The 13,111-nt window shown below is 46.1% G+C and overlaps 1 protein-coding gene across 1 annotated transcript in view; it reads left to right on the top strand.

Annotated features, from left to right (window-relative positions):
* Positions 1-13,111, top strand: part of tubgcp4 (tubulin gamma complex component 4) — a 35,591-nt gene that overhangs the window by 17,782 nt on the left and 4,698 nt on the right. Inside the window, 8 exon segments of the mRNA XM_067973501.1 lie at positions 425-549; positions 1,314-1,364; positions 4,668-4,773; positions 5,828-5,935; positions 6,696-6,834; positions 7,901-8,031; positions 8,034-8,077; positions 12,528-12,662. Of these exon segments, the coding sequence (XP_067829602.1) occupies positions 425-549; positions 1,314-1,364; positions 4,668-4,773; positions 5,828-5,935; positions 6,696-6,834; positions 7,901-8,031; positions 8,034-8,077; positions 12,528-12,662 (839 nt within the window).

The following is a 13,111-nucleotide window of genomic DNA, read 5'->3' as shown; positions in this document are numbered from 1 at the left end:
CAGGGCACCTAGGGGTGGACAATAAACGTGGCCTTGCCAGTGTCACCCACATCTCAAGGCCAAGTTTAAATAAAAAAGAACCGTGAGTTTGGGAGAAAGCATTGGGGGGGATTTGACACAGCTCCTTTCTTTTTAGACAGAAAACTACTAACTTTGGAATGAGAAATAGAAAATGCTGGCAATGTGCAGCGATTTAACTGGCTAATGCTTTGAATATAACATATATTTGCAATGAATAACCCGACTTGAGATATTTTCCAAAAACCTGCAGTACCAATTTAGTTAAATTAAATCAAATTTCACATTTGCAGGTAGCACTGTCAACGGTTTTGTTCCTGCACGCCAACCCTGTTAACATTGTACTGTTGTGTGTGTGTGTGTGTGTGTGTGTGTGTGTGTGTGTGTGTGTGCTTTCTTTCTGCAGGGTCCATTTTAAAGAACCAGGAGGATGCTTTTGCAGCAGAACTGCATATGCTCAAACAACAGCCCCTTTTCAATCTCGTGGATTTTGAAAATCTGATCGATAGGATCAGAAGTACAGTTGCTGAGGTAAGAAATGGTGTCGTCATCAAATTAATTGGAAAAATAGGAAGAAAGTTTTTTTTCTTTCCCCTCTCTTCCTCCAAACTTTACATGTTGGTACAGTTGTACATTTTGCTTTCGTGGCATTCACCAGAGAGTTCACCGACACATTGAGTCTGCTGGCCTGAGATCGCACTGACAACTTAATGAGTAAACACACTGCCCGGATGTGGTGCTAAGCAATATAGGGCAGGAGGGCCTCCCATTTGCTCTGTGGCCTGTGCTGAATTAGCTGGTCACTGCGGTGCATCAGTTTGACCACTACCATTGACTTCAGTGCCCCTGGGTCACGGCAGGGTAAAATTAGCCAGGGTTCACGCTCCTCATTCCTATCCAGAGTTCTCTGCAACAAAGAGAGTCTTTCCATGGATTTTGGAAGGGGCCAGAACTAGGCTTGGCTACGATGCTCCCACTGACACTGTGTATGCTCGCGCTTGAAGAATGACTACTTGATGTACTGGAGGGCTGCCTGCTAATGCCTGTGGGACCATACCTCAGCAGGGAGTTGGTGCCTTGAAGAAAGGAGGGTGGAGGTGCGGGGGGATGAATTCAGGCAGGTAGTTGGGCTGAGGTGCCCAGGGGCTGCTCCCTTTAGTATGGCAGCCATCGAATTGAGTCCTTATTCCTGTGGCACCTACCGCAGCTGCTGGTGTACTCCAATGTTCCATCTCCCATCAGATGGTTACTTCAGACCCTTGAATAACCCTGTGTTTCACTTTGTGTTTAACCAGCATCTGTGGAAGTTGGTGGTGGAAGAGGCAGGACTGCTGGGCCAACTTAAGGTGAGACTGACTAGCAGTCAGAAATTCAGTCTGTCTATTTTTCTTAATTGCACTGAGTTTAAATAATCCCAAAAGAGTGCAGTGAGTCAGTTACTGACCTTTCACTTGGACTTGTGTTCAAATTCAGTCCTATATCTGCTGGCTGTAAGGGTCTTAGACAATAACAGACAAAGTAATTCATTGTAAAAAGAGAAAAAGAAAAACTTGCATTTATATAGCACCTTTCACGACATCAGGACGTCCCAAAATGCTTTACAGACATTGAAGTACTTTTGAAGTGTAGTCACTGTTGTAATATAGGTAACATGGCAGCCAATTTGCACACAGCAAGATCCCACAAACAGCAATATAATAATGACCAAATAACCTGTTTAAGTGATGTTGGCTGAGAGATAAATATTGGCCAGGTCACCAGGGAGAACTCCCCTGCTCTTCTTCAAAATAGTGTCACAGGATCTTTTACATCCACCTGAGAGGGTTTAAGGTCTTGTCTTTTTTTTTATTCGTTCGTGGGATGTGGGCATCGCTGGCGAGGCGGGCATTTATTGCCTATCCCTAATTGCCCTTGAGAAGGTGGTGGTGAGCCGCCTTCTTGAACCGCTGCAGCCTGTGTGGTGAAGGTTCTCCCACAGTGCTGTTAGGAAGGGAGTTCCAGGATTTTGACCCAGCGATGATGAAGGAACAGCGATATATTTCCAAGTCGGGATGGTGTGTGACTTGGAGGGGAACATGCAGGTGGTGTTGTTCCCATGTGCCTGCTGCCCTTGTCCTAGTTGGTAGAGGTCGTGGGTTTGCGAGGTGCTGTCGAAGAAGCCTTGGCAAGTTGCTGCAGTGCATCCTGTGGATGGTACACACTGCAGCCACGGTGCGCTGGTGGTGAAGGGAGTGAATGTTTAGGGTGGTGGATGGGGTGCCAATCAAGCAGGCTGCTTTGTCCTGGATGGTGTCGAGCTTCTTGAGTGTTGTTGGAGCTGCACTCATCCAGGCAGGCACCACACTCCTGACTTGTGCCTTGTAGATGGTGGAAAGGCCTTGGGAAGTCAGGAGGTGAGTCACTCGCCGCAGAATTCCCAGCCTCTGACCTGCTGTTATAGCCACAGTATTTATATGGCTGGTCCAGTCAAGTTTCTGGTCAATGGTGACCCCCAGGATGTTGATGGTGGGGGATTCGGCGATGGTAATGCCATTGAATATCAAAGGGAGGTGATTAGACTCTCTCTTGTTGGAGATGGTCATTACCTGGCATTTGTCTTGCGCGAATGTTACTTGCCACTTGTGACCCCAAGCCTGGATGCTTCATTATCTGAGGGGTTACGAATGGAACTGAAAACACTGTGCCATCATCAGCAAACATCCCCATTTCTGACCTTATGATGGAGGGACGGTCATTGATGAAGCAGCTGAAGATGGTTGGGCCTAGGACACTGCCTTGAGGAACTCCTGCGGCAATGTCTGAAAGATGGCACTTCCAACAGTGCAGCACTGCCTCATTACTGTACTGGAGTGTCATTGTATGTGAAGTACTTTGAGATGTTTTGACATGATGACGTGCTATATAAATGCAGGATTGCACTGTTCTATATTGGGGGGTTGAGTTTGAGCCGTCCCAATCCAGTTCCCAATGATAAAACTGCCCTACTTCAATTCAACACTAATCATATAATTGCAAGTTCTTTCTTTAATTAGCTCTGAATTCACGCTCAAAGATGTTGTAAGTTGGCTGGTGGAGGGAATGGAAAAATATCATTCTGGTGCAGTAAGGGGCACTGCTCTGAGATGGGAGCTGAGGCACATTGTTGGGGCAGAGTAGGGGGAGCTTTACTCTGCATTTAATTTATGCTATAACTGATCTGGGAGTGATTGATGCTGACACTGGGTGGCTGGAATGGGAAGTATTCAGTTCCCCAGTACTAATGTCCCTCACCTTGTTGAGTTGGGAGCAAATTCATAAAAGCTTAAAGTTTCAAAAAAGCCTTTTTTGAAACAAAAAGGAGAATTAGCAGTTTCAGTTAATGGAGCTATGGTGCTGCAAATTAGATACAGTTTTTGATGAGAAACCAGTGCCTGCAGTAATGCCCAGTACTTATTAATATCTGAAGTGGATAAAAAGCTTCCACTGTATGTGATGTTTATTCAAGGCTACATTTGCATATCTCACTTGATGCTGAACCTTTAGGGCTATATAATTGTGACTCATTTTTCACTGTTATTTCTTCTGCGTATATGCAAATAATTGTTTCCAAAAAGGCCTTGCACTTTCAACGCCTACAATAATATCCTCTATTTCTCAATTAAAAAGTATTGAAGTACTTATCAAGGCATAACGTTGTCTTTTCTCCATCCCGACTTCACTCCAACAGCTGCAGAAACCCTCATCCATGTCGTTATCACCTACAGGCTTGGCTTCTCCAACACTTTCCACACCGGCCTCTCTCAGATACACCCTCATCCAGGGATCTGCTGCCCACATCTCATCCCCTAATGAGTCCCGCTAACCTCTTTAGCCGCCCCCCGCCCCCACCTAAAGAAAAAAACTTGCATTTATATAGTTCCTTTCACAACCCCAGAACTTCCTAAAGCACTTCATAACCATTGAAGTGTACTCACTGTTGCAATGTGGGGAAACGCAGTAGGCAATTTGTGCACAGCAAGGTTCCATGAACAACAATGAGATAAATGACTAGATAATGTTTTAGTGATGCTGGTTGAGGGGATAAATGTTGGCCAGGACATTGGGAGAATTGCCTGCTTTTCTTTGAATAGTGCCACGAGATCTTCTACGTCCACCTGAGAAAGTAGACGGGGGCCTCAGTTTAATATTGCATCCGAAAGACGGCACCTTCAACAATGCAGCACTCCCTCAGTAGTGCACTGCACTGTCAGCCTAGATTTTGTGCTTAAGTCTTTGGAGTGGGGCTTGAACCCAGAGGTGAGAGTGCGACCACTGAGCCAAGGCTGACATTTAACTCATTCATTCCCATGATCTCATGAACTCCCTCTTCCAGTTTTGCTGTAACCTATAGGCTTCTAGTACTCTAGCTTGGCCCTAACTAACCGATACTTCTTCATGTACCACAGCTCCTTTTCTCTTTTCAACACAGGTGTTGTCCTGTATTATGGGCCTTGGCCTTTTACTTAGGTTCCTCAAACAAAATGTACTACTTGCCATTATGGAGATAACTAAAGATCAATTCTGAGCCATTTGTTTTTCTTGCTTTTCTTCAGTTGTATTGGTAAAGCCATTGACTAACAGGTTTGGGTTTTCATTAAATACTGTTTGATCTGTCCCGGGCTGTTTTACAGATAATCAAAGATTTCTACCTACTGGGTCGAGGGGAACTCTTTCAGGCTTTCATCGACAGCGCACAGCATTTATTAAAGACTCCACCAACTGCAGTCACTGAACACGGTAAAGTAAGATTATTAACAGGGGAGGGGGGCTGCTGGAGTTGGGAGCAGAATACTGATGTTAACAAGTATGTTTCCGAGTATCGATAGGGATGATTCCCTCGGCACTATGTGTAGTAACTGTGAAATCACAATATCACGAGAAATACTGTCCAGAGAGAGTTTGTTTACGATGTTGCTACACATTGAAATGAGAGGAAATCATCCCCACAGGTACCTTGTCAAAGAAATGTAATAGAGTTCACATGATAGAACTCCAAATAGGCAGCCCTGCAGGGCTCTTTCTAATTCCTTCTGCTCGCTGCATGAATTCGAGATTTTTTTGAACTGTTTCCTTCTCCAACTCATTCTTTCCCAGCACCTCAACACCGTGGAACTTGGCTTCACCTCATTTACCATGTCATGATTTCTCTTGTCTGATTTATTTGCCTTCAAACTCTGGAAGTGCTCCCCCTAAATGTTTTTGGCTCGCTGCCTCTCTCCACACCTTCAGAAGCTTCCTGAAAACCTACCTCCTTGACCATGCCTTCAGAGACCTCCCCAAATTCTACTCCCACTGCTCTTTGATGTCTGTTTTTACCTCTGTGGAGCACTCTGGGGCATTTTAAAGAGGCTTTATAAATGCATGACATTTCACCTAGGTCTCTCAATTTAAAAAGAAGTCTTGTCAGTAGGTGCTTTCATATTCTTTGGCTACTGGTTCCAGTAGGATGGGTCTCCCCCAACTGATGCCGCACAGCAAGACTAACCAGGCCTTTATGGGACTAATAGACCCTCTGCTGCCACAGCTTCTGTGATGCCATGACACCCATATTCTGCTCATTGTTTTCTATGGAGACGCACAGAACTGAGATCAGCCAACACAGCACAGAGCAGAGGTTAAACCTCAGGACCTTCTGGTCTGTATGGCTCAGTCCCACAGCAGGTTGCCTTCACTATCAAGGAAGCGGGAGTTTTAAAGTTCTAATATAACTCCTTTTAGATATGACAGCAAAAAGGTTGTTTTAATTTCTTATAAATTGTTTTTTTTCTCCCCCTCCATCACCACATTACAGACGTCAACGTCGCATTCCAGAAATCAGCACACAAAGTGTTACTGGACGACGACAACCTCCTCCCACTCCTGCACCTCACCGTCGAGTACCATGGCAAAGACCCCAAAGGTAGGAAAAGGCACTTGCCCCTCTTGATCTGTCTGCGTAAACGTTATTTAATGACAAGTCTACATTATACAGGTCCCGCTTCAAGCGGAGGTCTGTCGGTAAGTCGCAGCTTGCAGTGCTGTAGGATCCGGTCCTCTTATGTGTCACGGGGCACGATCCAGAGGACCAGCACAAGTGCACCGACGCAGGTAGTTTGAACCTTACAACCGCGTCTTGGCATTTGCCTGCCAGCCCATCCCTGCAAATGGGCAAACAAGCTGAACCATCTCTAAGCGGTCAGTGGAGGGGAGGGGGGTGAAAAGTCCTTGTTTTTTGAATTTGTGATGCTGTACCACGGTCCTCATATAGACTGTCTACAGTTCTTAATTTTGTTCAGTTATCCCTCCTCCTCTAAAAGTGGTATCTCCTTGCTGGGGTATGTCCCCCCCCCCCACAACCTGGCCTGAAGGTGGTATTTCCCTGTTGAGGTTTATTTCCACAGGTGCCAGCAGTACCTCAACCAGGTGACCTTCCTTCATGTCTGAGCCCTGACCTTGATTGTTTTTGCACTATTTTACCATGAGAAGCGTCACAGTCGAGTCTGATTTCGCCCTCATACCATGTCCACATATGTGCACTTTCCAGCCAGGTTCACCGAATACTTATCTGGATTATTCAAGTGAGTTATGCGTTTAATTGAAATATGCTTGTTGACAATAGCGTTCATTTTGTGCTCAGTTATGTTCTTCTGTCTTTTCTTTTCGCCCCCGACTCAACACAGATACATCACAAGTCCGTGATGCGTCTCTGCGGGAATCCTCCCCTCGTGAAGCCCCTACTTCTGGCTGGTCTGCTCTGGGACTGTCGTACAAAGTGCAGTGGCCCTTGCACATCCTGTTCACTCCTGCCGTACTAGAAAAGTAAGTTTATTTTGTGTATTCATTTTTTTTTGGTCTTGTTGCTATTTGTTTAAACAGTCTTTCAGGTTCCCTCCCCGTTTCTCCCCTCCTCCACTGAAAGGCACTGGTTGTTGTGTGGGTCATAGGTCATCCATAACTTGCCCAAGGTGACCATCCTTCAAGCGTGCCAGTCTGGACAGCGAGTGTCAGCAGGCTATTGAACTGTGGAGGGCATTGCAGCGAAGTCTGTTCCTGTCCTGTCCCAGCATTCGCACATGTACTTTCCAGCAGGAATCACTGACTTACTTTCTCCTTCCTAACCAGGGATAGCTGAGGCCAGTTGTAGAATTTCTACTGTTGCCCTCGTTGAGATCAACTTACTCAGCACAGACAGTGAATCAAACACAGGTGGTACAGCAACTGCCTTTGGCAGAGCAATAATGACAAGTACAATACAAATAAAAGAATCATTGTGCAGTTTTAACCTCTCATGTAAGGCTTTGCCTTTTAAAAATATTGGCACATAATTGGCAAGATAATGGAGGCTGCACTGTATTATTGTCCAGTGTGGTTACCTGGTTCTCGTACCCCGAGGTTCCTTAGTTGGAAGCTGTAGGCAAGTACTTAGAGAAAGAAAGAAAGACTTTCATTTATATAGCGCCTCTCACGACCTCAGGATGTCCCAAAGCGCTTTACAGCCAATTAAGTACTTTTGAAGTGTGGTCACTGTTGTAATGTAGGAAACGCGACAGCCAATTTGCACACAGCAAGATCCCACAAATAGCAATGAGATAATGACCAGATAATCTGCTTTAATGATGGTTGAGGGATAAATATTGGCCAGGACATCGGGGAGAACGTCCCTGCTCTTCTTCCAGTATTGCCATGGGATCTTTTATGTCCACTTGAGAGGGCAGTCAGTAAGGTTTCATACGAAAGACAGCACCTCCAACAGTGCAGCGCTCCCTCAGTACTGCACTGGATTGTCAGCCTGGATTATGCGCTCTGGAGCGGAACGTATTTGCAGGAGCATCAGGGTGAGCAGTGACCTGCATGGTTTCTCACTCTGTCTCTCGTTCTCTCTCAGGTATAACATTGTCTTCAAGTACCTGCTGAGCGTCCGGCGGGTGCAGGCGGAGCTGCAGCATTGCTGGGCTATGCAGATGCAGCGGAAACACCTCAAATCCAACAAGACGGACGCGGTCAAATGCAGGCTCAGGATCACATGGCTTTCCTCGTGGACAATCTGCAGTACTATCTACAGGTAACCAGGAATAAACAGCCACCTTACTCACAATGTAAATCCTGTGCCGTTGCATCAAGTGTAATGTGTGTTGCGCCGTTCCATGTATTTTTATGTACACATTACGATTTAATTTTTCTTTTCCCTGTCTGCAGCCAAGAGGTTGCAGGCCATGGCCTCTGATATTGTTACAGTGTCAAACACTGAATGGAAACAGGTAGGTATGTATAGAGAAAGTATTATTTACTAAAAGTACTCCCCCATTTTATGCTGGAAAAAGACTCTCAACACTTGATTTTTCAGTCACTTTTTATTTCCTACTGGGAAGCAGGTGAGGTCAGCACCCCCCCTGCCCTCCCTGGTAGCCTGTTCTGTGCTTTCACCGGGAATGTCCTGGAGCTGCTCCTTTCGGGGCCTGGAAAATCATACTGAGGGAGTGCTGCACTGTCGGAGGTGCCGTCTTTCAGATGAGACGTTAAACCGTCTCAGGTGGAAGTAAAAGATCCCACGGCACCATTTCAAAGAGCAGGACACCCCGGTGTCCAGGCCAGTATTTATCCCTCAACCAACATTACTAAAGAAAAACAGATTATCTGGTCATTATCTCATTGCTGTTTGTGGGATCTTGCTGTGCGCAATTTGTGTGCTGCGTTTCCTACAACAGTGACTACACGTCAAAAAAGTACTTCATTGTCTGTAAAGCACATTGGGACATCCTGAGGTCATGAAAGGTGCTATATAAATGCAATACTCTTGCTGGGATGGAAGAGTATGGGGTCCCCTAGCTCCAGACCAGCAGTCGGGCTGCTGCGAAGTCACGGCAGCCATTGATTTCCGTGGAGCTGCTGTGGGAGACATGGGGACGCTCTGCATTGCCTTGAGAACATTTTACTACGTTAAAGGCGCTATATAAATGCAAGTTGTTGTATTGGTGACATCGCCAAGCGGTCTAGCAGGGCCCGAGCAAGGAAGAACATTTACGACTGTTTTATTTTTTTAAAACATCAAACCAGGTTTTGCCAAGTCTACAACTTTCAGTATAAAATGGAATGCGCTTTAAGTAAAAAGCACCCCCTCCCCCCCCTTCTCCAAGACTCTCATTTCCCTTCAATCATTTCTGATGAGAGCTGGGCTTAGCTCCAAGAGTTTTTTTAGCTGGATGCTGTAGGTGAGAGCTGGGAGTAGATGTTGCGTTGCACTTTTTTTTTCTTGCATGGGGTTAAGTACTTATGACAGATTTCCCGTTTCCCAAACCAGCCATCCTGCGACCCGTTGGAGCAACATTGACAATTTAGTACCAAATTTGGGGCAGTTTCATTTTTGCTGTGGGAACCTATTAGGAACTGGATTGAAGCTCCTCAATTGACACAAAACCCTTACAGCCAGCAGGAGACATTCATCCCATCGACCCGCTCGGGATTTCAGGTCTCGGTTGAAAGGCCAGCGTCTAGCCCCAGGCTCTTCGAACGTTTAATGAACCCATCCTGCTTACACTGTGTGATGGTTTCATGAATTTTGGGAGGGGGGGGAGCGGGGGCAGAAGAAAGGGAAATACGGATGCCCACCTCCACTATCTTTCGTTTTGTCTCCCATCGCCCTTGGTCTCGCAGAAAATCAAGTGAACGGGCACTTTTATTTTCAAACATTATCTGTGCAAGTGCCTATGCACAAAAGCAAACGGCAGTTCCCACGCTGAACTTTGTCCACCCTAATCTCGTTGGTTATTGACATCCAGTGTTGTATGTCTGAGCTCCCGGTAGCAGATCTCCTCTGTGGGTAGCAGTAGGGTGACTACAATTGGCCTCAGTGCCCCCTGGACTAGACAGGAGAAATATCAGCCTGGGGTCCTGCTCCTGTGGGAGAGTGGGTGTGGGGGACGCAGTTAATCTCCACTGCGATGCTTCTTACTGCTGAATAGCCTGCCAGCACTCAATCGCTCCATTCGGGAGAAAAGTTGAAGGGGAGAGAGGGGGGAGCGGGAAGGTCTTTAAAATAACTGATACGGATAAGGTAAGCAGGTTATTTAACATGAGCATGGAATATAAGAACCCAATTAATGATTCACAAATCTCAATCAAGATTAGAAGAATTCCCCTCACCCCCCCACAGGATATATGGAAGAGACGGGCAGAAAAAGTAGTTCATTCTGGATCAATTGAAAAGTTACTGGTCTGAAGAATGCACAGTCTGTTCCCCTCCTGTGCACCTGGAGAGATTGGGACATGTTGGAGTGAGGTGGGGTTAGTTAAATACCTAGAGCTTGCTCGATTGCCTTAAGGAGTCAGATTCTTTTCTCTCTCTGCCACCCCCGAGGGCCAGCACCCCCAGTGACTAGGGGAGGGTGGGGCACAGGGGTCGCACAGTCTACAGACAGTGGATGAGCCCAGTGGGCTTTTCACGGCCTTCTTTTTAAATGAATTGTCGAGAAAGGGGAGTGAGGGTTATAGAGATATTAAAAGACCTGTTTGATTCACCTGAGAATTAGGAAGGGAGTGTAGAGGTCTTGAATACAGCAGGAGAAGTGCAGGATTGAGGTAGTCATGAATGGACTGTGAAAGGGGCAGGCTCTAATAGGTTAAATGGTCTTTTTATTCTAAGCTCTCGAACCTGTCTGCTATAATAGCATTTTAGTTTTTGTATAATGACAGCTTTATGTGTGGCCGTGACTGATTTTATTGCACTTATTTTCGCACTTGTATAGGGCATGCAGTTCTCCTCAGTGCACTACAGCACTCCACGTAGGTCTGCCCAGCAGGTAGGAGCTGCACCTGATGCAGGGCGGTGCGGTAAGGACGGAGTCAGTGCTTCCCTCAGGCAAGAAGCTGCGTTAGTGGCCAAAGTGAAGTGTCAGGCAACTCAGAGATCCGGACATGCAACCACAGAGGTGTAAACTAGACATCTTGGCTATAAGGATTGGTTAAGCAAAAGGACTTTGTCTCATTTTAATCCAGTGGCACAAAAGGGGATGGGCCTTTAGTTAGTAGCTGCAACATCATGACTGTGGTACCCACGAGTAATGCCACGGGGGATCAGCTAGTCATCAGTAAAATTCTGCATAATCATTCCAAGCAGAGACATCTGCCAAGTGGGATCAATTATTGCAGCAAAACGCAGTTTAAAAATATTCGAGATGGGTGTAGAACTTTAATTCTACTTGCCATGTTTGTGTGCACATGTTGTAAAAACATCTGTATGCACACAAACCATTTAATTTTGTTTCAATAGAAATAAATTATGTTGATACCAATGCTTCCTTGGAAATGTGCCATTTAAATTCTGAACCATTGCTAATCTTTGCAAAAAAAAAAGTACCCCTGATAGCCGTGTGGGTAAAATGCGTAGTGTTGTACTGAGCTGAACAGAACAGATAGATCCCAGGTTTGATCCCCAGTCTTTGTAAGAGTTAGCTGACCTTATCTCAGCCAGCTATTGGGGGCTCTGCAATTCAGCCCCCCTCGATGAGGGAAATAAAAAGTCTTGCTAGGTTTACCGTTCCTGATCGCCTCCGCTGCAGTGTGCCCACGTGTTGGGATTGGGCTCAGTTGTGATATCCTCCTTCACAGTGGGACAGCCTGCTGACACTCCCTGTTCAGCCTCATGCATGACGAATGGATGTGTCTCTTGTTTTCTCTCTCTTAATCCAACCTTTCTATCCCTCTCTTAATTTCTCTTGCTGTACCTGATTTGACTCTAATTCACCCACCTTCTCCGTTGTTCCTCTGTTTCTTTCTCAATCCTTAAATCGCAGTGGTTAAGGCGATAGACTGTTGGTCCCGCTGTTCACTAAGGTCTCAGATGCCCCGTTGCCCTCGTACTTCCAGCAATTTTTGAGCTGAAGGATGTAGGAAAAAGTCTCAACTAATGGCTACACTACGCCGAAGGGTTTAGATAAAATAAAGAGAAACTTTCCCATTGGCAGAAAGGTCGAGAACCAGAGGACACAGATTTTAAGGTGATTGACAAAAGAACCAAAGGCGACATGAGGAAATACTTTTTTACGTAGTGAGTAGTTATGATCTGGAATGCGCCGCCTGAAAGGTTGGTAGAAGCAGATTCAATCATGGCTTTCAAAAAGGAATTGGATAAATACTTGAAGGGAAAAAATTTGCAGGGCTACGGGGAAAGAACGAGGGAATGGGACTAATTGGATTGCTCTTACAAAGAGCCGGCACGGGCTCGATGGGCCGAATGGCGGCCTCCTGTGCCGTAACCATTCTGTGATGCCCCGGCAAGATTTGGCCCAATAATTCAGAAGCATGAAGTTGCAGTCTTGAGCTGTGACTCCACACACGTGTAATTTGGTCTGTGCTTGCATAATTCAGAACCTTGCAAATCTTTGTCCAGCAATAGTGTTGAAATTGCCCCGTGCAACATTAGTCCTAACCAAATTAGCCATTTCAAGTCCCTCGATGTACTGTGCCTCCAGACTTGCTCTCCCAGGGATACTAAATATCGCTCTGTGCCGTTCCAGGTGGACGTCCTCGAGTCCCAGTTTTCGCAGCTCCTCCAGGAAATAAATTCTATCCGAGATTTTGAGAGCATCCGACTGGCTCACGATCACTTCCTCAGTAACCTGCTGGCTCAGTCGTTCATTCTGCTTAAACCAGTGAGTATAATTCCACAAGAGCGGGGGAATGGGTCCAACTGGATTGCTCTTAGAAAGAGCCGGCACGGGCTCGATGGGACGAATGGCCGCCTTCTGTGCTGTAACCATTCTATGAGTGTACATTTTGCATAAGAGCAAAGTACAGCGGATGCTGGAAATCTGAAATAAACACAGAAAATGCTGGAAAACACTCCAGCAGGTCAAGGCAGCATCTGTGGAGAGAGAATCAGGCTTTAACGTTTCAGGTCAACGATCTTTCATCGGAACGGGAAGAAGTTAGAGATTTAACAGTTTCTAAGCAGGTGCGGAGCCGGGGGAAAAGGGGGTGATGGGGGGCGCAGGGGGAGAGGGCATGGGGTGAGAATGAAAGAACGAAGGGGAAGGGTCTGTGATTAATTGACAAGTTGGGGTGATTTTCGAAACGTCCTATTCAAAATCCTGGAACTCCC

The sequence above is a fragment of the Heptranchias perlo genome, chromosome 38, assembly GCF_035084215.1.
Source record: "Heptranchias perlo isolate sHepPer1 chromosome 38, sHepPer1.hap1, whole genome shotgun sequence".
Taxonomy (NCBI): domain Eukaryota; kingdom Metazoa; phylum Chordata; class Chondrichthyes; order Hexanchiformes; family Hexanchidae; genus Heptranchias; species Heptranchias perlo.
The sequence above is the reverse complement of the archived record's forward strand: the minus strand, read 5'-3'. Positions and strand labels throughout refer to the sequence as shown.